The sequence below is a fragment of the Rattus norvegicus genome, chromosome 1 (genome assembly GCF_036323735.1).
Source record: "Rattus norvegicus strain BN/NHsdMcwi chromosome 1, GRCr8, whole genome shotgun sequence".
Lineage (NCBI taxonomy): Eukaryota > Metazoa > Chordata > Mammalia > Rodentia > Muridae > Rattus > Rattus norvegicus.
In genome coordinates this window covers 93,948,228-93,974,125 of record NC_086019.1, presented here as the reverse complement: position 1 = coordinate 93,974,125, position 25,898 = coordinate 93,948,228, and the positions used below count along the sequence as shown (strand labels likewise).

The 25,898-nt window shown below is 49.7% G+C and overlaps 3 protein-coding genes across 4 annotated transcripts in view; 1 reads left to right on the top strand and 2 right to left on the bottom strand.

The window, feature by feature from the left end:
* LOC103689966 (MARCKS-related protein-like) overlaps positions 1-25,898 on the bottom strand; it is a 980,777-nt gene that overhangs the window by 74,514 nt on the left and 880,365 nt on the right. The gene's annotated exons all lie outside the window — the stretch shown is intronic.
* On the bottom strand, positions 1,339-20,360 carry Wdr87 (WD repeat domain 87). Its single transcript, XM_063280682.1, has 7 exons — positions 20,220-20,360; positions 15,113-15,235; positions 13,979-14,149; positions 10,382-13,257; positions 9,667-9,935; positions 8,104-9,317; positions 1,339-7,764 (listed from the first exon to the last, which is right to left on the bottom strand). Exons 2-7 carry the CDS (start codon positions 15,185-15,187, stop codon positions 1,339-1,341), a joined length of 11,031 nt encoding a protein of 3,676 aa, XP_063136752.1. The 5' UTR covers positions 15,188-15,235; positions 20,220-20,360.
* Sipa1l3 (signal-induced proliferation-associated 1 like 3) overlaps positions 20,520-25,898 on the top strand; it is a 207,420-nt gene continuing 202,041 nt past the window's right edge. For both annotated transcript variants that reach the window (XM_008759131.4, XM_008759130.4), the window contains exon 1: positions 20,520-21,293. The gene's annotated coding sequence lies outside the window, so the exon portion shown is untranslated. The remainder of the gene's footprint in view (positions 21,294-25,898) is intronic.

Genomic DNA, 25,898 nt, shown 5'->3' with positions numbered 1-25,898 from the left:
GACTGTTCAGTCATTGTTACAAAGCCGGGGTCAAGGGACTCACCGCCTTTGAAACACATACCTAGGGGGAGTTTCATTGTCACTAAACTGATGAAGAGGAAGCTGAGGTGTGTTTATAGTCCTCAAGGGGGGAGGGGTGGAGGCAATATTAGATTAAAAGTCAGTTTGAGAAATATGGACAGATCTGCTGTTGAAATTCGGCGGACCTAGGACAAGTGGCTAAGGTGAGCATTTAACATACCAAAGTGGACCTGGCCTCCAGGTTCTCCCAGCATTCCTCAGTCCCTACCTGTTTCAGGGCATGGCTGGCATACCCCACCCTGTACCCTGAACTTTCCAGCGGAGGCTCTTCACTCTATAACCCAGACATTTTGGGTTCCTCTGTCTCTCTACCCCCCCTGCCCCTCCCCTCCCCCTCTCTCTGTGTGCATGCATTTTCTCTCTCTCCTCCCTGCTTTTCTGTAGTCATCCTTGTGGCTACTTCCCTAGCCTCCTGTAACATCAGTGGACCTGCCAGAGAGCTCCCTCCAATAAACCTGCCTTTGCATCCTTTAATTTGGCTTGAGTTGGCTCATTTCATTGGTGGAGAATACACGTCAGTAGCTCCTGGGTGCACACTGCTCCAAGTGCTGGGGCCATGGGGCAGATGGGGGTCCCCACATTCGTCGGAACTGGTGTATCTAATGATAGACACACGCAGGTGGCTCTTAACTTCGGGTGACTCAGGACAATTTTATTGCAATGATGGGGTTAAAATAGTATGTAGTCAGGGAGCCAGTAAGATGGCTCAGCGTGTAAACTGCTTGCTGTCAGGCTGGCTCACTGGCTACATAGTGAGATCCTGTCCCCAAAACAACCAATCCCTTGGACTCCTGCTACTTAAGTCTCGAGTCATTAGCAAGCAGAGCCCTCCCCAGGGAAGAGAGCCATGGCCTCCATCCTGCCACCAAGCACTAAATGGGAAAGTCTTCTAATTGTTTTTTTTTTCTCTATTGTTTATTTAGGATTAACTGTGGATGGTGAGGAAGGTAGGGGAGGCTCTGACCTCCTCACCTTTAACGGGGTATACACCAACTGGCTTCGGGGAGGTTGTCTTGCTGTCAGACACATGGCTGCTTTCTCTGGAAAACACATTTAACACTGGCTTGAAGGGACACATCAAAGCTTGTTGCAAATGAGTCCCTTCTGTCTATTCCACAGACAGAAACTGTCTTTCTAGACCTGGGTATGGAAAAACAAACGACTTTGACCTGGCTTTCCCCTTCGTGGGCCCTGGAGATGAAGGTGTGTCTAGTTTCTCCAGCCGAGGAAGCTCCTGACCTTTTAGCCAGTCCCAAGCTAGGGAGTGGGGACAGTGATGTGGGACTCTTTCCTGATGAGGTGAATATCAGCTTGGGGCAGACTCTTCCAGGCAAGTTCGAGGATTCCGTACTTGGTAATGCCTTTGGGGCTGAGGGTATGCACATTATTCTTTTCGGGGAGGGGTATGACTTCCCGGAACCCCGGAGGGACATGTGGGGTGTGGGAGCTACCGCAAACCACGCAGTACAGTAGCCGCTCCCCGGGCACCAGCTCCTCGGCCTTCGCAGTCTCTTTGGGGACAAACTCTTGGTATTGGGGCTCTTCAGTCACTAGCAGGTCCAGCAGTAGCCTCTGGATTCCAGGAGACTTAATCTGGTACAGGTCCATGAGCTGGTAAAACTTTTCCATCCAAGCAGCCCTGTCTGTGGCGTACCGCTGTTGTAGCATGCGCAAAACATGGTAGAGCGCCACAAATGTCTCCCACGGGGGCACCTCTTCCTTTTTTTTGGAGATCGGCTTTTTCTCCAACTTGGGCAGTTTGGGATACCTGCTTTTACTTTTAAGGTCCCCAAAGTCCTTTTGAAACATCAGTGCCAGGGTCTGCTCGTTTACGGAAGAACGAGCATCGGTCAAAATGTCTCTGGTGGTAGGATCGAGATACTGTGTCTTCATTTCGTCGAGGGCGTTGGATAACTGCTGCAGCCGAGCACCTCTGTACGGCTCCCCTAGAAGACGCCAGTGTATACGCTTCGGGTCTGTAACCCTTTTGGTAGCTAATGACTCTGGTACGGGAACCGCGGAAGGTTCCAGCCATTCATCCTGTTCCCTTCCCTTTATGGGAGGAATCACTTTCAGGTGTTTGGGGCTCATAGGTTCTCTGCAAGGCTTTGAAGATTCTGAATCCACAGTCTGCTTGTGACGGTGCACGATGGCTTCAAGTACCGCCAGGTGCACCCACTGCAGTTCTTCCGTTTTGGTGAAGTCTTTGAGGAGCTGGCACAGTCTGTGGAAACTGTATCTGGGAAGTTCTTCTCCTGCCTCCATCTGCTTCAAGACCCCATGCAGCCACTCTATGTCCGATACCCCTATCTCTGAGTATGGTTCCTCTGCCAAGATCTCTGGGAGATGCAACTGCCCGATCGGTTGTCCTGCCAGGGAAGGGTGATCCTGCAAAACCAACTTCGTTTTGAGTTGGGGCCTGTGGGCTTCCAAGGCTTTTCTAACTAATCGAGACGTGAATGGCGTGGCCAAGCCTGCCCTTTCATACTCTGAGATCACCTCCAGAAGGCGTAGGGGTTCCAGTTTATATTTCTCCATCAGCTCCCTCTCTTTATCCAGCACCTTTGCCTTCAGGGATATCAAGGGCTTCACTGTGGGTATCTCCTTCACTGTGGCATCTTCTTTCCTGGGTATCTGTTTTGCTTCTGGCTCCTTACTTTCCGGCTCCTTGGATACTGGGGTCAATTTCTCAAAAGGTCTGCTCAGGGCTTCCAGTCTCATAGAGCTTCCTCTGAGCACAGGGATTTCTTGAGGGAACACTTCCCGTCTTGGTAGGACCTTCTTTCTTTCTACCTGTACCTTTGGCTTTTCTCTTTTTTCTCTCCTCTCTTCTTCCCATAAGTGTTTCTCCTTTTTCTCTTCTACGTGGGTCACACTTTTCGTCTTCTCCTCCTCACTTGAGCTTTCTTCAGTCTCTTCCTCCTTTTCCTCTTCCTCCTCTTCACGCACCTCCTTTTCCACCTTTTTCTTTTCTTTTTCTATCCCCCTTTTCTCTTTTTCTTTCTCTTTCCCTTTCTTCTCCCTTTCCTCTTCCTCCACTTGTTCTTTCTCCTCTTTCTGTTCCTCCCCTCCCTCCTCCTCCCTTCTAACCTTTCTTTTCTTCTTCTTTTTTATCTTTTCTATCTCCTCCAGTTCTTTTTCTCCTTCCCATTCCTCTAGCTCCTCATCTTTCTTCTCCCTTTCCTTTTTCTCCACTTGTTCTTTCTCCTCTTTCTGTTCCTCCCCTCCCTCCTCCTCCCTTCTAACCTTTCTTTTCTTCTTCTTTTTTATCTTTTCTATCTCCTCCAGTTCTTTTTCTCCTTCCCATTCCTCTAGCTCCTCATCTTTCTTCTCCCTTTCCTTTTCCTCCACTTGTTCTTTCTCCTCTTTCTGTTCCTTCCCTCCCTCCTCCTCCCTTCCAACCTTTCTTTTCTTCTTCTTTTTTATCTTTTCTATCTCCTCCAGTTCTTTTTCTCCTTCCCATTCCTCTAGCTCCTCATCTTTCTTCTCCCTTTCCTTTTCCTCCACTTGTTCTTTCTCCTCTTTCTGTTCCTTCCCTTCCTCCTCCTCCCTTCTAACCTTTCTTTTCTTCTTCTTTTTTATCTTTTCTATCTCCTCCAGTTCTTTTTCTCCTTCCCATTCCTCTAGCTCCTCATCTTTCTTCTCCCTTTTCTCTTCCTCTACTTGTTCTTTCTCCTCTTTCTGTTCCTTCCCTCCCTCCTCCTCCCTTCCAACCTTTCTTTTCTTCTTCTTTTTTATCTTTTCTATCTCCTCCAGTTCTTTTTCTCCTTCCCATTCCTCTAGCTCCTCATCTTTCTTCTCCCTTTCCTTTTCCTCCACTTGTTCTTTCTCCTCTTTCTGTTCCTTCCCTCCCTCCTCCTCCCTTCTAACCTTTCTTTTCTTCTTCTTTTTTATCTTTTCTATCTCCTCCAGTTCTTTTTCTCCTTCCCATTCCTCTAGCTCCTCATCTTTCTTCTCCCTTTCCTTTTCCTCCACTTGTTCTTTCTCCTCTTTCTGTTCCTCTCCTCCCTCCTCCTCCCTTCTAACCTTTCTTTTCTTCTTCTTTTTTATCTTTTCTATCTCCTCCAGTTCTTTTTCTCCTTCCCATTCCTCTAGCTCCTCATCTTTCTTCTCCCTTTCCTCTACTTGTTCTTTCTGTTCCTCCCCTCCCTCCTCCTCCCTTCTAACCTTTCTTTTCTTCTTCTTTTTTATCTTTTCTATCTCCTCCAGTTCTTTTTCTCCTTCCCATTCCTCTAGCTCCTCATCTTTCTTCTCCCTTTCCTTTTCCTTCACTTGTTCTTTCTCCTCTTTCTGTTCCTTCCCTCCCTCCTCCTCCCTTCTAACCTTTCTTTTCTTCTTCTTTTTTATCTTTTCTATCTCCTCCAGTTCTTTTTCTCCTTCCCATTCCTCTAGCTCCTCATCTTTCTTCTCCCTTTCCTTTTCCTCCACTTGTTCTTTCTCCTCTTTCTGTTCCTTCCCTCCCTCCTTCTCCCTTCTAACCTTTCTTTTCTTCTTTTTTATCTTTTTTATCTCCTCCAGTTCTTTTTCTCCTTCCCATTCCTCTAGCTCCTCATCTTTCTTCTCCCTTTCCTCTTCCTCCACTTGTCCTTTCTTCTCTTTCCACTCCTCCTCCTCCTCTTCCTCTCCCTCCTCCTCTGTCTCCTCTCCCTCCTCCTCTGTCTCCTCGCCCTCCTCCTCTTCCTCCTCCTCTTCCTCCGCCTTAGCCTCCACCTCAGCTTCTTCCTCAGCCTCCTCCCTTTCTTCCTCAGACTCAGAACTTTCTTCTTCTACCTCAAACAGCAGGCTATCCATGTCCTGAGAAATGGTCTCTTCGCGTTTCACCTGTTTTAAAAGGTTGTAAAACTTTTCTGTCCCAGGAAGAAGACCCACGAAGGCTTTTCTCCGAATCCTCGATCTTTTAAAGGATAGAGCTTCCTCCTCTACCTCAAGGTCCCTCTTCTTCCCCTCCCCTTCCTCCTCCTCCTCCTCTTCCTCTTCCTCCTCTGAGACCTTCATTGACTCCCAGTCAAGTTCCCCTTCTTCCTTAGCCACTTTCTGCTCTTGGGTTCTCAGCCTTCTCATTTGCCTGGCCAGCCATCTTTGCATCTTAGCTAGCCTCCTCTCCTCCATGATTATCTCTGGTTGTTCTTCTCCGGCCTCCAACTCCTTAGCATTGAGTCTCTCTTCCTCCGCACTTAGCCTGGCCTCCTTAATTAACAGTGACCGGTTTATCTTTGTCATCTTGGCTTCTTTCTGGGCCAGTTTCCTTTCTTTGTTGGCTAGGTTTTGAAGTGCCTTTAAGGATTTTCTAGTCTCTGCAAGCTCCTTGGAAATGCCCTTCTGTCTGCCCAGTTTCCTGGAGGCTTTGGCTAGTTTCCTTTCCTCGTGGGCATGTATCCTCTGTTCTCTGGTAAGCTCCAGACTCTCTCTGGCAGCGTTCTTTTCCTCTGTGGCCAGCAGTCTGTCTTCATACGCGAGAATCTTCTCCTCCAAGGACACTTTCTTCCTCATTAGATCTATCTCATGGGTGGCCAGCCTCCCTCTCCTTAAGATGGCTTTCTGGATGTCTCTCGTGGGGGACTGTGCTGACTCTTCCACCAGCTCCTCCTTCTCCTTGGCCACCCTTTCCATTTCGTAGGTCAGCTTCTCCCCATCTTTAATAATCTCCGGCTCTTCTCTGATGGGTTGGCTCTTCTGGATTATTTTCGTGATCTCATGGGCTAACTTTACTTTTTCCTCAGACAGCCTCCCTCGCTTCTCTGCCAGAAGCATATCTGCCTGCTCCACTTTCTTCTCTGTGTCAGCCAGCTTCTCTCTCTTTACCATGAAGGCATCCATCTCTCTGTCCAGCTTCTTGCTCAAGTTAATCAGCTTCTCCCTGTACGACTCCAGTTTGCCTTTTATGTCCTCTAATTGTTCCTTCCCCTTAAGGAGCTTTGTCTCCTGATCGTGGAGAGCCTTTTCCCTTTTGGCCAGCCTTCCTCTGTCCAGAGACAGCAAGTGCTTCTCCTGGTCCAGACTTTTTTCCATCTCAGCGACTCTTGCCTTCTTTTCTTTGAGTTCTTTCTTTCTCTGGGCCAATCTCTCCTTCTCCTGGGCCTGTCTCTGTTTCTTCTCCCTCAGTTTCTCCTCCCTTTCCTGCAGTATCTTCAGTTCTTCAGGTGTTTTGCCTTTCTCCCAGGCCAGTCTGTTCTCTTCCTCCAACTGCTCCTCCTCCTCCTGGGCCAGCATCTCCTCCAAGGACAGATACTTCTCATACAAGGCCAGCCTCTCCTCCTCCTTAGCCAGCTCCTCACTCTTCTCCGCCAGTTTTTCCACATCCTCATACAGTTCATCTTCTTTCAGAGCTAGCTCCCTCCTGTCCCACTCCAGGTTCTTGGCTTCCTCTTTCAACTCCTCTTCCTCCAACTCTAGACTCTTCTCCTTTTCCAACATGGCTTCTATTTTCTGGGCCAACACTGCCTTCACCTCCCCTACTTTATCTATTTTCTTTGCGATTCTTTCTTCTTCGTGAGCCGCTCTCTCCAGCTTTCTGGCCAGTTTCTTTTTTTTCTGGGCCAGTAGCTCTGCTTCCTGGCTTAGGATTTCCTCTTGTTGGCCCAGAAAGTTCTCTTTCTCGCCGAGGGTCATCTCTATGTGGGCCCGTTTTCCACCCTTGGTAACCATTTTCACATATTCCTGGGCCAGTTTTCTCTCCTCCTGGGCTAGCTTTTTCTCTTCCTGGGCGAGTTTCTCCTCTTCCTTTGCGAGCGACCTCCTTTCTTTGGCTCGTTGCCGCACAGCTCGGGCTTGTTTCCACTCTGCCCTGGCCTGTCTCTGTGCCTCTTGGATCTGTCTCCTCTCTCTACTAAGAGCCTTTCTGCCTTCTGCTTCTTCTTCCTCTATCTCTTCCTCTTCCTCTATCTCTTCCTCTTCCTCCTCTTCCTCCTCTTCCTCCTCTTCCTCCTCTTCCTTGGATGGCATTTCTCCCAGATCCACTTCTCTCTCAGTTTGGGTCTTTGAGATGATGTTTTCCCAGACGTCTTTCCACTCATCCCATGTTAGCTTCTTTTTCTCCTGATCCTCTACTACTTCTTCACTTGGTGGCAGCTTCCCTTCAGCCTGGAGTCTCTTCTCTTCTTTGAAATACTTCTCATCACTTTCTTTCTTCCAGTCTTCCCAAAGCACTGTCCTCTGAGTCTGGGCTCTCTGCCATTCATCCCAAGACCTCTTCCACTCTTGCCAAGACAGCTTTCTCTCAGCCATGTCTTTTATTGTTTCTTTTAGTTCAATCATTTGCTCCTCCCCTTCCTTTTTCTTCTTTTTCTTCTCCTCCTCCTCTTCCTTTTTCTTTTTCTTCTCCTCCTCTTCCTTTTTCTTTTTCTTCTCCTCCTCTTCCTTTTTCTTTTTCTTCTCCTCCTCTTCCTTTTTCTTTTTCTTCTCCTCTTCCTTTTTCTTTTTCTTCTCCTCCTCTTCCTTTTTCTTTTTCTTCTCCTCCTCTTCCTTTTTCTTTTTCTTCTCCTCCTCTTCCTTTTTCTTTTTCTTCTCCTCCTCCTCTTCCTTTTTCTTTTTCTCCTCCTCCTCTTCCTTTTTCTTTTTCTCCTCCTTCTCCTCCTTCTCCTCCTTCTCCTCCTCCTCCTCCACCTTCTCCTCCTCCTCCTCCTCTTCCACCTCCTCCTCCTCCTCTTCCACCTCCTTCTCCTCCTTCTTCTTCTCCTCCTCCTCCTCCTCCTCCTCTGCCTCCTCCTCTTCCACCTCCTCCTCCTCCTCTACCACCTCCTCCTCCTCCTCTTCTACCTCCTCCTCCTCCTCCTCTGCCTCCTCCTCCTCCTCCTCTGCCTCCTCCTCCTCCTCCTCTGCCTCCTCCTCCTCCACCTCCTCCCCCTCCTCTTCCTCTGCCTTCTCCTCCTCCTTCTCCACCTCCTCCACCTTCTCCTCCTCCTCCTCCACCTTCTCCTCCTTCTCCTCCTTCTCCTCCTCCTCCACCTTCTCCTCCTTCTCCTCCTCCTCCACCTTCTCCTCCTTCTCCTCCTCCTCCACCTCCTCCTCCTCCTTCTCCTCCTTCTTCTCCTTCTCCTCCCACTTCTCTGCTTCTTCCTCCTCCTCTTCCCATGCTCTTCCTTTTCTTCTTCTTCCTTCTCCTCCTTCTGCTCCCCCTTCAGCCATTTCCTCTGATTTCGGGGTCACAGCCAGCTTTTCGGTGAAGACAGTCTCCTCTATTCTTTCATCTTCTTTCATTTCTTCCTCCTTAGCTTTCTTTCCCTTCCTGTGTTTCTCCTTCTCTTTCACTATATCCTCTGGTTCTAAGAAAGCAACTTCCTTCTTTTGGTCCTTTTTGAAGGGCACTTGCTCCACTTCCTGTGGTTTCTGTCCTTTTTCTAGTCTTTCCCCTCCAGCCTCTGGCCTCTCTTCCTGACCTGTAACTTCCACACCCTCTTTAGTTGCCTCTTCACCAATAACAACTGGTTTTCCCTCTTGCGGGGCTTCTTCCCCAACCTCAGCCTCAGCCTCAGCCTCAGCCTCAGCCTCAGCCTCCGCCTCCGCCTCAGCCTCAGCCTCAGCCTCAGCCTCAGCCTCAGCCTCAGCCTCAGCTTCAGCCCCCGCTTCTGCCCCTGCCCCCGCCTCTGCCTCCACCTCAGCCTCAGCTCCCGTTTCTCTCTCCAGTAAGGGGCACATGTCCACAAAGAGTTCCCAGCTCGGATATTTATCTACCAGCACCTCAGTAGCAGTAGCCACTAGCTCAGCGCTTAGATCATCCACCATCCATGGTTGGTTATCAGCTATCCTCAGGTTTGTGAGCCGACAGAGATCATCCCGCCATTCACTGTCCGGAGGGAGAACCCTACCTGGTATTCCCCCGACACCCCGCTGAGACATTTTATGAATTCTCTTCCTCGCTGATGGTGGTGGAGGTGATTCTAGAGGAGGAAGAAGAGACTCATCCACTTCAGGAGGCAAGATTTCCTCTGGAGCAACATCTTTCTTCTTCTTCCTGTGCTTGCGTTGTTTGTGAGCTTTCTTGTCTTTTTTGTCTGTGGTTCTTGGGTGAAGCCTTTTCCTCAGTCTCATGGCTACAGAAATGTGTTCCTTCAGGATATCTTTCTCTGAGATCTCAGGCTCTCTGGGGCTCTTCAGTAGGCTATCAGTTGAAGACCTGGAGTAGGTTATTTTGAGGTCTGACTCGACTGCTTCTGCCTCACCGTGGTCACTTAGTTCCTCCTGTTTCTGTTGTCTAGCTGCCTCTTTCAACTTTCTGAGGCCTCGCAATATTTTCCGGGCTGCGGGGTCGGGGGGGGGGGGCAGAACAAGATATGGAGATGAGGAAAGTATGTCAGGTAAATGAAACTTTTAATAAAGAGTACAGAGAGGGAGGGCTAGTTTTTTTTTTTCCTTTAAGAAATTCTCCCTCGGTAGGTGTGTTCCCAAGTTGTGCCTCCTTATCGAAGGTGGGGTGGGGTGTGGACCTTGAGGTTTTCCAGAGTCTATATAGACATCCCCTAGGAGAGTTCTCTTCTTTGATTCAAGCTCTCTACTTTTCTTCCTACCTTGTACCTCAGGACCCTCTCTAATCCCAACTAGCCTTGCTCTTAGAGATCCAATCCATGGGCCCGGCTACCTTGTACTTACCCCGTTTTCTGCCCGCTGACCGGATCCGTCTTTGGCTTTTGGTGGACTTGAGTTCAAGTATTTGAGGTGCTGGGGGAAGTAGGAGCAAGGAGATGGTCTGACTAGGTGTAAAAAACCCTGGGACATCCAAAGAAAAATCAACCTTATCTCCTTTAAATATTGACAGGTTATCACTTAATCGAAGCTCTATTTGAGTAGTGAGGGTTTGAATGTCTATGGGCCGGATCCCCAGAAGATGGTCCAGGGACTCCTCCCCAATCATCTCTTGCCTGTGAAAGTCAAGAAGAGAGAGAGAGAGAGAGAAAGAGAGAGAGAGAGAGCTGTGTTGAATCAGACACAACTGGGGAGCAGGAAGAAGAGAGGTGCTGCGGAGCAAACATGGGGTTCAGCAGAGGTGGGGCAAGGAAGGACAGCGTATGATGCAAAAGCCAAGAGGGCAATGGTGAGGATGAAGCTGGAACCCCACCAGGGTAGGAGACGGAGAGGGATAGACGAAGGGATGAAGAAGCAAGAGGGGGCAGCTGAGGCCATCAGAGGGCAGTTCAGGAATCACAAGGGGCTGTGAAAAAGAAGAAGAGCCGATATAGGGAGTGATAATGATTAGGGATAAAGATGTGGGGGGGGGGTGCTGGAGGGGGCGGGGGAGGAAAAAGTTGGAGCTGGGAGAAGATTAAAGCTAGCAGCAAAGAATGGAGGTAGGCACGAAGCGACTCACTGCAACTCCTGGAAGAGGCCTGGTTTCTGGATCAGGGTTAAGAGTGAGCTCTTGGAATGGACTCCGGTATCGGACATTAGGTTCAGGGCCTTGGTCCTCACTCTTTGGTCCTTGTCCATCAGTCCCTGGGCCAGGGGCAAGGCAAAGAGACGAGTGATCATGCCCAGGCGCTTCAGCCCCTCCCAGGCCAGTTCTCGGATGAGCGGGTTGGGATGGGTAGTGTCGTCCAGCAGACGGTGTGCGGTCTCGGAGCGCAGAGGTGGAGACACCTGGTAAGAGGCGAAGATCTGTCCCAACGCGCCGACGCTGCACTGGTACTTCAGCGGGTTGGCATGGGCCATGATGCTTAGGATTGCCTCAATCAGGCTGCTGATGGCCACTTCGCTCATCTTCTTCCCCAGCCAGCTGCGGTTCGTTGCATCCGTGAGGATGCTGTAGGTGACGTCCTTGGTGAGTCTCGTTTCCAGGAATTCTTCATCCTCTTTGGGTGGGATTTGGCCCGCTTCGCTCGTAGCTCTTATCCTGCTCTGCCAGAAGAAGAATGGCTGATCCTTTTCCCACTCCAGAGTCCGCTGGGGTGGGTGCAGGCTGCACTTGAGGAATATTGGGCTGCCCTCTGGCCAAAGACGGGCGCGGATCACTGAGTTAGGGATGTAGCAATCCGGGGCAAGGAGCCATTTCTTCCCATGTCCGAAGTAGCACCGCAGGATCTCATAGGGGTTCAGTCCGTCCCAGGCGGTCAACCGCAGCTGGGGAGGAACCACGTAGTGAGTTTGGGGTTGCTTGTCCATCCCAGGCAGCAACTTACTTTCCTCCAGAGGAACGGAACGGGGAGCGGCCAGTAGCACAGTGCTGCCGTCTTCTTCTTCTTCTATGACATGTGGCACCTTATGATCAAAGGCAATAGCTCGCTTATTGGGAAGGTGTACCAGGCCTTCTAGGTCCTGTCTCCGTTGACCTTGGTAGCTATATTTAGGCACAAATAAGGTCTCAAAAGAGAAGAAGAAGCTTGGCAGGAAAGGTTTGGGCATTTCTACCATGTCATCTGTTATGCTCAGAAGGGCAAGGCGAGAGAGTAAGGTTACGGGTAACAGTTGCAGACAGGACACCAGGTAAATACTCTGGTTGAAAGTCACAAGTAGGTCAGCCCGGTCATTGGCAAAGCAGAGTGGGCCAAAGTGCAAGGACGAGTCCAGCATGGCTATAAGTCTACCATGGAAATCCCAGATGCGGACGGAGCCATCAGAACCGCCTGTGACAAAAATACTCAAGGCCAAGCAGACATCGAAGGAGGTGATGGCGCACTGGTGCAGAGGCAACGTCTCTATGACTTTGGTGCCTTGCCTTGACCCAAAGGATATAAAATCGTGGAACTTCCAGAGCCGTAGGCAGTTGGTGTCCGTAATGGCACTTACGGCCCTCGGTAGGAGGATCAGGTGCTTTAGTGGGCGGCTGCTGAGAATGCAAGCGAGGGACCTAAGTTGCAATCTGGTCCCGGTCAACACGGCTTCTGACAAATGGATGTAGTCATCTACCCCGTAGGAACAGACCAAAGAGTTGTCCCGGGTAGCCAAAAACCCCCTATAGAATACTGACAGAGCCAGCACGGCCCCAAAGTGAACACTTTTCTCAATTCTGGCGCAGCTGTGCTGGGAAAGCACTCTGATCATACCGCTCTGATGCCCAGAGAATATCAGTCCTTCCAGCCCCCGCCCCAAATGGAAATTCCCGAAAGCCAGGCAATGAACATAGTCCTGAGCATCCGGTGAGGTGCACAAGAGATACTTGACTGGGCAAGGATTGCGGGTTGTGTCAAACACTAGCACCTCCGTGGTGCCTATCGCTACAAAAAGCTCCTCTTTCCCCGGATCATAGGCCCAGTCCACAGCATGGTCAAGGACTGAGAAGGGCCAAATGACAAGCAGAAGATCCCCCGTTACAGGAGACACGAAGCGCAACAGGCCATCCTCGGTGACGCACAGGATCCGGAAGCAGCTGTCCCGATAGCGGACTCGACGTAACTGCTGGGGAACGGAGCCGCAGATATTGAAGAGACTGTAGAAGCCAGGTAGACAGCGTAAGGAAAAATGGTGCGTTGTCTGGCAGAAGAAAGTAGTGTTGTCGATAAACTTGAGGTTATAGAGCTCTTCGCCAAGTTCCAGGTGCCGGAGCAAGTTCCCTGAAGTGAGGTTCCACTCCTTGATTACGCCTTCCTTGCCAGCCGTCAGCAGGGTGTGGGCCTCGGACCGGCTCTGTATACACACCACTAACGAGGGATGGGCCCGGAAACTGTGGGGAGACTGACTTTGCATGAGACTCCATACATAGATCTCCCCAGCCTTGTTGCCGGCGTAGAGAAGGCTGTCCTCAAGGCTAGTGAAGCAGCAGGTGATCGGAGCTCCACAGTTAATGGCTATGAACTTCTGGGACTCTACCAGTTGACCCTGGCCCTGGCGTTCCAGGACTCTCAGTGTAGTTTCACACAGGGCTATGAGGCAGCCATTGGGGCCATCCAGGGAGATGTTTTGGATCATCTCCTCGCCAGAGATGGGAGATATTTGAATCAAGTGAAGGCCCTTGCCACTTGGATCAATGATCCAAGTGACCACTGCCCCCTGGATGCCGGACAGGAGCATCTTTGTTTCTGGATCGAAGCAGAGGCAGTTGATATCAAAGCGGCAGGGCACGGTACCCAGGGGTCTGAATGACCTAAAATGGTCCCCAAAGAGCCTCAAGACCATGTCACCACAGTAGGCCACAATGAGATGAAAGGGGCCTGTGTGCACCATTGCCTGGATAGGCCGCAGTCGCTCCAACATGGGGAATGTTCTCTTTTCAACCATGTCCTCAGTTTTGCTCTTCACCCACACTACAGCCTGCAGACAGTAAAAGGCAGTAGAGGAGAAGAGAGCCAGTCAGCCATCTTCTATTCTTCTCTCTCCTCCTCTTTTTCCTTTCTTAACAAGGTCTCCCTATATAGCCCTGACTGGCTTAGAATTTACTAGGGGGACCTGGTTGACCTCTTTCTTTTTTCCTTCTTATTTGTTTGTTTTGGTTTTTCCATGTTGGGGTTTCTCTGCGTAGTCCTGGCTGTTCTGGAACTCACTCTGTAGACCAGATTGGCCTTGGACTCAGAGGTCCACCTGCCCCTGCCTCCCCAGTGCTGGGATCAAAGGTGTGTGCCGCCACCACCACCACCACCACCACCACCTGGATATTTATTTTTGACAGGGTCTTGCTTTGTATCCCAAGGTGGCTTTCAACTCCTGCTCCTCCAGATATGAAAGGAACATCTCAGGCTCCTGAGCCCTGGGATGACAGGCGTGTGGCGTCGTGTCAGGCTTCCTTGTTTTGCTAAGGAGGTATCAGAAGCTTGGGATGACTTTTGCCTTCTAGGGAATTGGAAAGAGGGTGGAGGGAGGGAAGCTTGAATCCTTTCACCAACTTAACGTTGACCATGAAGTCTACACAGAATGAAGGACGTGAATGGGCAAACCCTGAGTCTGGACAGTGTTCATTCACAGGATGGCTCTGGGTTGAGAGCTACAAGGGTGTGGCCTTTGGAGAGACTGAGAAGGAGAAGGAAAGGGACCTTACCAGGGTTTCTTTTATGTTGGATGACGCCCAGGAGAGGGAGGCAAAGAAGTGAGCATCGACGAAGTAATAGCATATGATCGGCATAGTGAGAGGATATCGAGATTCTTTGTACAGTACTTGGGATCGGTCACTCAGCACGATAACGTCCTTCTGTTCCTCCGCTGAGGATTTCTGGGGGAGAGATGCGCATAACCGGAGGATTAGGCACTAACATATTGATGGGGGAGTGGGGGCGGGGGTGGGGGTGGGGCAAGATTGCAGGGCTTTCCCAAATTATACTATGATGGCTTATCTTGGTTGTCACCTTTACACACCTGGAAAGAGAGCTGCTTCGCCAAACGATTGCTTCAGTCAGGTCTGCCTGTAGGTAAGTCTAGAGGGCATTTTCTTGATTGATAATTGATATGTCAGGGCTGGGCCCACCGAGTGGGGGTGTGGGGGGGGGCTGCATACAACCCTTCCTTCCCCAACTTTCATTTGGTCAGTGTTTTATCGCAGCAACAGAAAGCAAACTAGAACATATCCCCCCTTCCCCCCAACTCCCGTTACCTCACATGTGCATAGCATATGACACACTTTACAAGCGTGTAAGAAACTTTGGATGCATAATGGAACCACACCTGAATGGGCTCTAGATGACCAGAGCATTGGAAAGGATTTAGGGGGCGTGTCATTTCTGGAGGATGTGTCTCAAAAGAGCATGCCAGGTCCGGTTTTCTCTGCCTGCTGCCCGTGGATCAGGATATAGTTTTCAGCTGCTTCTCCAGTGTGTTCCCGGCCATGGTGGCGACAGATTCGCCTTTTGAAACTGTGAGCCAGCCCCCAACTAAATGCTTCCTGTTATAAGGGTTGCCTTGGTCACGGTGTCTCTTCACAGCACAGGACAGTGACGAAGACACTCTTCCCTTCCAGGAAGTTTCTTCCCACACAGGGTGGTTCCTCTGACAAGGCTCCCAAATGTCTATGTTCCACTATCGTGATGCCCCGCTGTTATGTCTGTACAATTATTTGGAAATTGGTGGCCCCCTTCTGTTGAGGGGACCACAATGGTCTGTCCTGGTTCTTGCTTTCACAAAGTGCCTATTACCGTGAGATGGATAAGAGGCCAACTGATAATGATGTTAGTGCCCTTACCTTGTTTTCTTGAATGATGTCATTCACAAGCATCAAAAACTCATTCCACTTGGGAATGAGCCTGGAGGTGGTCATCTTGGCCTGGTTTCCCCCTGGTCCTCCTTAGGACTGTTGCTTGCGAGCCTGTGGGTACCCAAAAGAGGGGTGCTTAGTTCCGCCCATGGTTTGGGTTGTGTTTTCCTTTGTTTCGTGACATCCTGTGTATCCTAGGCCGGCTCTGGACTTCTCGTATATCGGAGGGTGACTTCATCTGCTCATACCTCCTCCGTGCTGGGATTGCAGCTGTGCCTGGCTTATGCAATGTCAGGGGATAGAACCCAGGGCCTCGTGCGAGCTGAGCGTGCGCCACGGAGCTTCCTCCCCAAGCCCGCATTTCTGACTTGTAAGATGAAAATTCCAATCTTGCCTGCTTTGTACTGCGCTTTGTCTTTGTCGTTGCGAACAGACAGAATTCCTGAGGAAGCCTTGATATGTATACCCTGAAGCAACCAGACAACTACCATTGGCTCCAAGATGCCTTTGGTTTCCATTTCTCTCCCTACTTCATCCCCAGCTTTCTGCTTCCCCTCCCTACTCATTCCTTCTTCCTCTCCTCCCCCTCCCTTTTGCCTTCTTCTTTTCTTCCCCTTCCCTTCCTATTTCCTATTGCTCTATAAACACGATGACTACATTTATTCTCTGGCCAGCAGAGGGCAGTGAAGCCCAACCATGACTGCCACGTGAAGGAACCCTCAGTGTCAGAGAAGTGATTCCCAGGGTGTTCCAGGGGTGCTACTCAGCAGAGTTAGGAACTCCTTAGATTTTTCAGTGCTGGTCCTTTTAGCCTGAGCGCAGTGGCGCACACCTAGAATCCCAGCACTGTGGGGACAGAGGCAGGCAAATCTCTCTGAATTTGATCTCTCTGAAGTCCTCCTCTAGAGATACCTATCTCAATACCTCCCACCCCACCCCCAAAACGAGGAAGAAAAAGGGGAGCAGAAGAGAAGGACGGAAGGGCAAATTTTTCATGGACCAAAGCCTGACCCTACTGCACTGTAAACACTTATATAAGACCCAATGGTAACCTGGCTTTTAACAAGCTCTCTAGCTGCTGGGTCTCCTGCACACTAAAGTGGAAGGCCATCCATTCAGGAAACTGTTGGAGTTCACGGTCTTTTTTGGCTTGGATCTTTTGAAGCAAAGCCAGCAGCAAAATCACCTCTCTGGCATGGCTAAGCTTAGGGCCCTATGTTTGCAGAGAGAAAGCAGCAGGCAGAGCATACATGCGGAGTGGGTGGGAATCTGTTTGGAGAAGAAAAGAGATATGTTCAAGACTGTCTGTAATTCTAGTCCACGGGTGGCTAAGGCAGGAGAACAGGATAACGATTGGGGTCTAGGCTATCCTGGGTTAAACAGAGAGTGACCCTATCCCCAACCCTCAAATCAAGACCTAAGAGCCAATTCACAGTTCTGAACTCATCTATATCACAGATAGGGAGGTTCTGCTAGCTCACCACTGCACGGCAGTAAGCCAGTCCCATACCCACAATCTACCTCACTGGGTCCTCCTTAGTCCCCAGAACCAGAAATGATATCATGTGTGGAAAATTTGCAGTCCCCACCAATAGCTCCTATTGTTCTAGGCATACGCATTGAGTCCCCCTTTTCTTCCCCAGCCTACAAAAATTCAGTCGGGATTCTTTGGGTTATCGCTGCTGGGATTGGGGGAGGGGCATAAATGAATCTTCACCAAGGTTTGTATTTTCTGTCAGTCCTACCTTGAGCTCATTCATAGGGTGGCCCAGAGGAAACCTCTCCCCTCAGCCCTTCCCAACTTCCTCCTCAGTCTCAGGCTAATCCCTAACAATGAGTGTGGAGTAAGTTCTGGAAGACTTAGCTCCCATGGGGTTGACCAACCGGCTTGCTTTACTGGTAGCACTCAGTCTGTAGTCAGGGTGACTATGAGACAAAGGATTTGGGACTAAGATATGCTATTTCCTGTTGTCTGCAGAGAAAACCCAAGTCTGTGGGGATTTTTGTTTGTTTGGATTTGATTTTTCTTAGGTCCAATATACAGACAATATTCAAGGAAAAGCCTGTGGAGGAAGAGCCTTACTTGCCTTATAAGAGACCTGCCTGCAGGGGGCACTCTACTCCACCACACTACATGCTTCTGGGCACTCAATTGGTTTCATAGAATCTAACAGCATATGAGATAAAGACTTCTTGCCTCCTAGACTTTACAGTTTAGCAGGAAAAGGAGACAACAACAGATGGTCACAAAATTAACAATGGGACAGTTGGAGTGATGGGTCACTAAAGTTTTTTCCTTCTGCAGCTTTCAACTGTTTCAAACTTAATCCCCTGGTCTAATACCCATGGTGTGCCTGCACACCACATGTCTTTGAGCATGTGTGCTCAGGCTAGTCTTGAACTGTGGATTCAGGTGGTCCTCCTGCCTCAGTCTCGGTTGGGGAGCTGGCTATGGTAGCTGATATCATATCACAAAGTACTGTGAGTGTTTTTAACAAGCAGTGAGCACCCAAAAGGAAGGGGATGTGCGTCCCATGCTTTGAGAAACATCCCTGAATGAATTAAAGGCAGGAGTCCGGTAGTCCAGCTGGGACCAGAGGGCCTCATTCGCTGACTATAAAACTGGAGAGGCCACCTTGACTTACTCTGTTCTTTGAGTGGCATTACAGCTAAGGAGCTGAAGTGCGCCCACACAGTCTTGGACTTTGGGCAGATTCAATAGGCCAGAATGCACTTAACTTTCTTTATGGCTGACAAACGTATTTTAATACGGTGGGTTAGTTTCCAGTGAGCAGAGAGGTAGCTCAGATCCCTGGGAACCACAGCACCTAGCCACAAACACAAAGAGCACAAGGCCACAAAGTACTGACCAGCGTTTAATACGGTTTTAATTTATTTTTAAATTCTGTGTATGTGCTGGGAGTGGGGGGGCATGTGCACATGAGTGTAGGTGCCCTGGAAGTTGGCCAGAAGAAGGTGTCAGATCCCCCTGGGACTTGAGTTACAGGTAGTTGTGAATTGCTCAACATGGGTGCTGGAGGCTGGGCCCATGTCAAGAGATCCAAGAATATGCGCTCTTGACCTCTGAGCCATCTCCCTAGGCCCCATTTAATTCTTATGATGGTACTATGAGTTAGCTATTATTTCTCCTTAGCTTTTTGAGATGGACATGGAAAGAATATTGGGATACCAAGGGCCATATGAACAAAAAGTCACCATCTCACAGTTGGCCACCTCTGTTTCCTCTTCATGACAGAGACCTGGTGATGTTTTTTCTGTATGTCTCTAGAGGCATTCTGTACATATAGAAGTATAATAACGCGTGGTCTACATATGTCTGCATACAATATACAGACATTCTCTCTGTATCTAGAGACTAGTTGATGCTAATATACAACTGGACTTCACTCTGTAACAGTTGCCAGCTGCAGAGTATCTGACTGCTCAGTCACACAAATTCCTATTAATAGATATTGGTCCTGTGTGTGTGTATGTGGTGGGGGAGGTATTTCATGTAGCCTTGGCTAGCATCAACCTTGCTGTGTAGCCAAGGAACTCCCAATCCTCCTGCCTCTACTTCCCAAGTAGATTTCCCTGTAAATTACAGACCCTTTACCAGTGTATTTGGTTTATTAAGAGACACTGGGCAGTTTCCTATCTTTGTTGGTGTCTCATACTTTTAATTAAATTGTAAATGGAATGGAAAACATATTTACATTTTAAGGTATCACAGCTCATTATTGAGATTAATATTTATTTATTTATTTATTTATTTATTTATTTATTTATTTATTTATTTATTTGTTGGCTTTTCTGAAACAGGGTTTCTCTGTGTAAACAACCTTGGCTGTCCTGGAATTTTCTTTGTAGACCTGGCTGGCCTCAAACTCACACAGACCTGACTGTCTCTGCCTCCCAAGTGCTGGGATTAAAGGTATGTGCCACCATGCCCGTGGAGATTAATCTTTGACTGTTGTATGTAAACTTTATTTATGTGAACCAGCTGGTTTAGTTACTTAGAAGAGCATGGCCGAGGTTTTATTCACATGGGCATGAACTATTGGCCATACCACTGAACAAAATGTCTCTCCCCAGCAACCATTAACTTTAAGCCTACAGAGTCTCAGGGAAAGGTAGGCTTCAGGAATTTTTAATAGAAAATTATGCCCCCCCCAAAGTTCTAACTTGATAACCCAAGATGATATGCAGTAACCCTCCTGCCCTCAGCCTTGTGAGTGCTGTGGTTAGAGGCCTGGCTTTCTGTAAAAATTGAAGTTGGAGGGTTGGGGATTTAGCTCAGTGTTAGAGCGCTTGCCTAGCAAGTGCAAGGCCCTGGGTTAGGTCCCCAGCTCCGGAAAAAAAAAAAAAAATTGAAGTTGGTCAGGCATAGTAGTGCATGCCTTCAACTGCAACACTTGAAGGCAGAGGCAGGCAAACCGTTGTGAGTTCAAGGCCAATTTAGTGTACATTAAAACTTCCAGGCCAGCTAATTACATGGGGAAACCCAGTCTCAAAAATTAAACTAAAATAGTTTATGCAGGTATTTTTGCTAGGTATTTACTGCTTGTGATTACAATGACCTGGATTAGATTACATGAGATGTTTTGCTTAATGAACAAGTGAATGACGCCTCTGATCTGTCCCGATAAGAAATAAGTGCTTTCCATCATGTCATAATGAACACCTTCCCAGGACGCAGGCTTAATCAGAAAGTGAATGCATGAGATTTAGAGGTTTGAGCAATCCCAGTCCAGTTGCTCAGAATCCCTTATGGAGTGCGAGTGGCAACACCGTTTTCTTTTTTTTTTTTTAAGGTTGAATCTTCGCTCATTTCCACGAGTGGATTAAATCTCGATATTTCCCAGGCACTCAACAAACACTAGTTACCGTCAGACTATGTCATTACTGAATGAATAGAGAAGGCCTGCCAGGCAGCCCCTACAGGTCGTGATTCTGCGCCTCCCATCTCCGGGACCGGTCTGGAGCCCAGAGGAACACGGGGAGCCGCGTCCTCACGTTCCGGCTCCCGGGAATCCATAAGGGCGGGAGCTAGTAGGTGTGTCCACCTCCTTTGGGCGGGAGCCGCGCCTGTTACCTGTGACAGGACTCCCGACAAGGGACAGCGAGCTCTGCGGCACCCCGGAGCTCCTGTGTAGACGAACAGACCTAGAGGGGACTTGGGAAGCTACGTTTGAAAACGATGTGGGAGGATCCCACCAACAGAACGGTTAGTCCCGCAGCCCGGCACTTGGCGGATTGACCCCGGCAACCAGAGCTCGCGCGTGTGCACGGTAGCTCGCGCGTGTGCACGGTAGCTCGCGCGTGTGCACGGTAGCTCGCGCGTGTGCACGGTAGCTCGCGCGTGTGCACGGTAGCTCGCGCGTGTGCACGGTAGCTCGCGCGTGTGCACGGTAGCTCGCGCGTGTGCACGGTAGCTCGCGCGTGTGCACGGTAGCTCGCGCGTGTGCACGGTAGCTCGCGCGTGTGCACGGTAGCTCGCGCACGCGTTCCAAAAGGGGGTGGGAAAAGAAGTCCTCCGACCCCCGCCCCAGGGGGACCCCCACCCCCAGCAATCCTGGCCCGAGTCCGCTAGAGAACGCGCGTGCGCGAGGGCGCGCCGCCGCCGTCCCGCTCCGCCCAGCGCTGAAGGGGGTCTAGCGCACGGCTCCGGTCTTCTCGCCCCTCCCCAGGCTCGCAGGCTCGGAGTAGTAGACTCCCGCCCTGCGGAGAGGGACAGTGAAAGGTTCCCTGAGCAGAGGGAGAAGGCGGACGTGGCTAGGAGAAAGGAGAAACCGGTCAAACAGGGTGAAGAGCCAGGATCCCCGGCTGGAGCCGACACAAGACACGCCTCCCTGCCTCACACCCCTCGGGGCTGCGGAAGTCCTCTGGAGACTGGCGCTGCACCGAAGCGACCAGTAAACTACGATTCCCAGAAGGTGGTGCGGTGGCGTGCCTACGATTCCCGGCAGGCCCCGCGCGCCAGGCTCTCTTCAGTGCGCTGCTTCTTAGGGAGAAACTACAGTTCCCACGAGGCCTCGCGCGAAGCGGCTTGGAAGTGGGCAGCCTGGAAGTCACTCGGGCCACTGGAGCTGGCGGCGTCTCTAGCGAGCCGCGCTGTGCTGAACGCCGCGGTCGAGGAGCCCGCGGGGCGTGCAGCTGGGACGCCCAGGTACGTGGCTCCTGATGCAGGAGCAGTCTCGGGCAAGGGTGGTGGTGATTTGGTAGCTGCTCGGACCCCGAGGGTCAGCGCAGGCGGGGTGACCAGGCGGACGGCCGGGTGTGGGCATCGGCTGTGGGGGGCGGCAGCGCGGGGACTCACGCCCTCTGTACCCGGCGGGACTCGTGCCCGCATGGCTCAACTTTCCAGACGTGCAACCTGGCACGGTGAGGAAGAGCTTAGAGTCCGGGAGACGTGGGTGCACGTCCCAGCTCTGCCACTCTGGAGCTGCGGTCTGGGAAAACCGCGCCGAACCTCGTTTTTGCCTTCGGTAAAACCAGGAAGGAGGAATTGTCCTTTGCTGGTGATTGTTCTGAGGTGTTGAGATCTGGTGAATAAGGCGTTTCACATTGAAGATACTTATTACGGGTTCGCATTATTGTTGGTTCCTGGAGGAATGAGGTGAAGGTACTATAGATTGCCAATTAGTTGACCGTGTGCATGTAAAGACCCGAGTCCATAGTTAACACTCAATGCAGAGTAGCTGCTGTTAACTGCGATCATTTTGATAAGAGCTTGTGCTTGTGAAGCAGAGAGACTCACGTTCAATTTTAGGTTTTGCCATGCACCAGCAAGCTGTGTGACCTTGGGCTACTACCTTTACCCCTCTGTGCCTTAGTTTCCCTTTCTATGCGTAAATATAAAGTGGAGATTTCAATGGAAGCCACCTCATCGAATTGTTTGGAAGATGTATAAGAGCACCCCGTGTCAAGTGCTTAGCACAGCCGCTGGCACACAGTAGTCGGTAAATGCTGTCATTTATTCAGCGTTTCTGGGGAGCTTAGAGACCCTCTCTGAGCAGGGTTCTGACTGTAGCCTTGGTCTACCCACTGGGCCAATTCAACACTGAGTCCAGTTGGCTTTCCCTTCTGCCAGACTTAGGTTTCCCGTTTATAAAAACGGGACAATAGCAGTATTACCTTGGTCAGGGTGTGCTGATTTGCTGGGCACCAGGCTGAGCCATCCTTCACTGAGTAGCAGTTCGTATGTATTATGATTGTTCTTCAGTGTTCTCCATCTGGCCCAGAGGCTGCCTGACTGTGGGCTGTGACATGACAGCCCTGAGCTCCCCCACACTTTTGCTCCCAGCCTCAGTGTCCCATCTGCGAAATGGTAGTCATAGGACTTCTACGCCAGGATTGTTCTGACTCGGGGAGATAGTTGGTGCTTAAGCACAGGGCCCCAAGCACTTGATGAATGTACCCCTCTTTTTTTCTGCAGTAAGCCATTTCTGATTCTGTTTGTACCTATAGGGCAGAGTGCAAGGTTAAGTGTCCCCCATCCTTAAAAGTTTACTCAGCAAAGGTTAAATCATTTTAATATGAACGCGTTTTAGTATAAGGACCCAAAGAGGCACTGCTGACCTGCAGTTGCCATCAGCAACTCTTGTGCATGCCCTTCTCCTCTAAGGCAGTATATTTCACTCCAGTTCGATATTTATTGTTGTTGTTGTCGTCGTCGTCGTCATCATCATCATCATCACCACCACCACCACCACCACCATCATCATCATCATCATCATCATCATATACTGCGGATGGAGTCCAGGGCTTCATACATGTTAAACACTTACTCTACAGCTGACATAAACCCTGGACCCCAGTGTAGAGCTCTGGACTCTGCGTCTCAAAGACACTATCTCCCTCACCTCCATTCCAGACATGGAACTTCTATTTCCTTGATGTCCCCTGACGGACATTGGGCACTGTACACTCAGCTTGCCCCATCCGAACACTTCCTCCTCTTTCTCCTCCTTGACTCAGTAGTCGCCATCACGGCACATCGGCTAACTGTGACCAGGCTGCCCAAGGCAGTAACTCAAAAGTCTTCTCAAATCCAGTTGATCCGAGGGGAGGGCGGAGCTGTCCTGTTACAGAAGTGGCACATCATTGAACCCAAGCTGGAGGTTTCCCCATCCCCTGAAGGTGGCCTTTTCTGTCTGTTTCAAGACAGGGTCTCAAGTAACCTAGGTTGCCCTATGTTCACTAGGTAGCCAAGGATAACTTTGAACTTCTCATCCTTGTGTCTGCAACTCCTGGGATTTCAGGCATGAACCTAGCTATGGAGAGAGGCTTTCCCGACAAGGTCCGGTTGTTTCTTTTAGGCCAGCACGCATGCACATGGGATATACATGTGTATATGTGCTCCATATGCCCCAGAGAAGACAGTGGGAATTTGGCCAGACTGCTGTGGCTACAGATGTGTCAGGGAGGCCTGGCTTTCAGGCGACTCATTTCTGTGGTCTTTAACCTGCCAAAGACAAGCTGGTTAATAATTGCTTTCTGAAAAGCTGCACTCTCAGTGCATGAGAATATCCGGTGTGGGAAGGCAACACACGCACACGCGTGCGTGCACCCACCACCACCACCACCACCACCACCACCACCACCACCACCACACCAGGGCAGAGGTTGGAAAGGATTGTGCCGGGTCTCTGTGAGGTTTACCCTGTGGCAGGGTAAACCTGTGCTTGCAATTTTATTCGAGGTGGGCAAACTGGTCTTAATCAAATTAATGATGCCATCACATTTAAGTTTTTGTTTGCTTTTTGTTGGTTTTTGTTTTTCAATCTGTAGTATTAAGGCACTGACTTAAAACAGATCCTGGGCTATCTCCCTTGTAGTGACAACAGCAAATGGTTTTTAAACCTTTCGGGGAGAATGGTCTAAGAGTTAACGGTGAGCCTGGCGTTCAGATGTTGCAGTTGTTAGGCGGTAAATCAAGAATGGAATGTGCTGTGATCGCTGATCTTTTCTGCTGTGAAACGTATTTGTCTGTGTTTTTCAGGCTTAGGCTTAATATCTTGCGAAGGCTAAATTAAATGTACTTACATTTTAATAAAAGAGTACAATATCATTTTCTCTGGTTTTTGTTTTCAGCTACTAGAATGAGAGGGAATCTGTAATGCTAATTTTTTAAAGGCTTGTTGTGGCCATAGTCTGTCTGTCTGTCTCTCCCTCCTTCTGTGTGTATGTGTGGTTGAATTTATGCAAAATGACCGTGCTGTTGTACACTTGGCAGTAGAGCTGGCCAGGAGGATCAAGGCTAGCCTGTGCTATATGAGATGCCCTCTCTCAAAAACCAGGCAGATAAAAATTCAAGGCAGATAAGCTCACCGTAACATGCCAAGCACTACAGAGGTATAGAAAGAAAGCAGTAAGTACCGCCTTCCACACCAGTCTCAAACCCTTGTGATAACCGCTCATCTAGACCAAGGGTAATAAGTGTCTACTGTCAGCTTTTAGAGCACCAAAGAGAACAAAATGGAGATGCCCTTGGCCTTGGTAATTTGGCTGTATGCTTCTGTGTGTGTGTGTGTGTGTGTGTGTGTGTGTGTATGTGTGTTACGTCTATCAATTTGTGCTTATATCAACTGTTTTCTTCTTCTTCCTCCTCCTCCTATCCCTTCCTTAAAAAGGAAAGCGTGGGGACCAAGCTCCTGTTCGTGTGCTGAGACAGGGTCTCATGCACTCCCTTGGGTATGGCACATGTTCTCCTGGGCTTCCGTTTCTGGATCTGAACATCAGAATGGTACCAGGACCTTCCTTTGGGGTAGCTGTTGAGAGAAAAAGTGTATCGGACTTTTAAGGGCAGGGTCCGTTGTTGCTGCTTTGAAATCCCAAAGTTCCTCACAGCAGGAGCTACCCTGGCCATCGGAGATAACAGGAAAAAATACAGGGGAGTTATAAGGCAGGTACCAGCTTGGAAATGTCTGGCTTTGGGATGAGAGGCTTAACTGCTTGGAATGAAGAGAAAAATCTGCCCAGAAAAGGAGGAGTCCACCACAGCAGGTGTGGGGCTGGGGACTCATGGGGGAGCACCAGTAGGGAGTACCGGTCCTCATATTTGCAAGAACTGGGAAATACTTGAAAGGGGGCATAGATGGCAGCTCTGGATTTAAATCCCGTATAACCACTAACATATGAGATACTCGTGGAGCTTTTCCTTCTATGAAATGTTGACCATTCGACTTCTGTCTCTATCTCAGTGGTTGGTGGAGATTGAATGAGATGTCTATAAGATCCTGGCCTGCTGGGCTGCAGTCAGCTCTGGGTCAGGCCCGAGTGACTGTTCTTATCTTACGAAGTTGACCAGTTTTACTGGGCATCTTCCATGTGCCAGGGTTTTTTCTAGGTACTGGAGGATTTGACAGTGCATGAGCCAGGCAGGGTTTATTCTCAGTTTTTTTCTCTTGCACTGTAGCCCAGGCTGGCCTTGAACTCTAGGGCTTCTGTTACTCCTCCCAAGTTCTGTGATTACAGACTCAGGTCTGGCTCAGATAAGATCCTTGCTCTCTTAGGGCTTGCAGACTACCTGGGGAGACTAAAACCAGGTAGTTTCAGGGTTTTGTTCGTTTGATTAGAAGTTAAAAAAACAAACCAGTTCATGCTACTTTCAGATGGTTTTACATCAGGGAGAAATGGCAGGGTAAACGGCCAGAGAGCTGGTGGGGAGGGCTGAGTGGTAGGGAGGGGGTGATTGATATAGCCTGGGTGATCAGGAATGGCCTCCCGAGCTGAGGGAGGGAAAGGCATGTGAGGTAAAACCTGAATGAGC

Coding starts and splice junctions, on each gene's coding strand:
- Wdr87 (XM_063280682.1), bottom strand. CDS start 15,187: ATGACCACCTCCAGGCTCATTCCCAAGTGGAATGAGTTTTTGATGCTT. Junction 9,318..9,666: donor GTCAGCGGGCAGAAAACGGG/GTAAGTACAAGG, acceptor CCGACCCCGCAG/CCCGGAAAATATTGCGAGGC. Junction 7,765..8,103: donor AGTGGGAGGAGAAGGAGAAG/AAGGAGGAGAAG, acceptor GAGGAGGAGGAG/GAGGAGGAGGAGAAGAAGAA.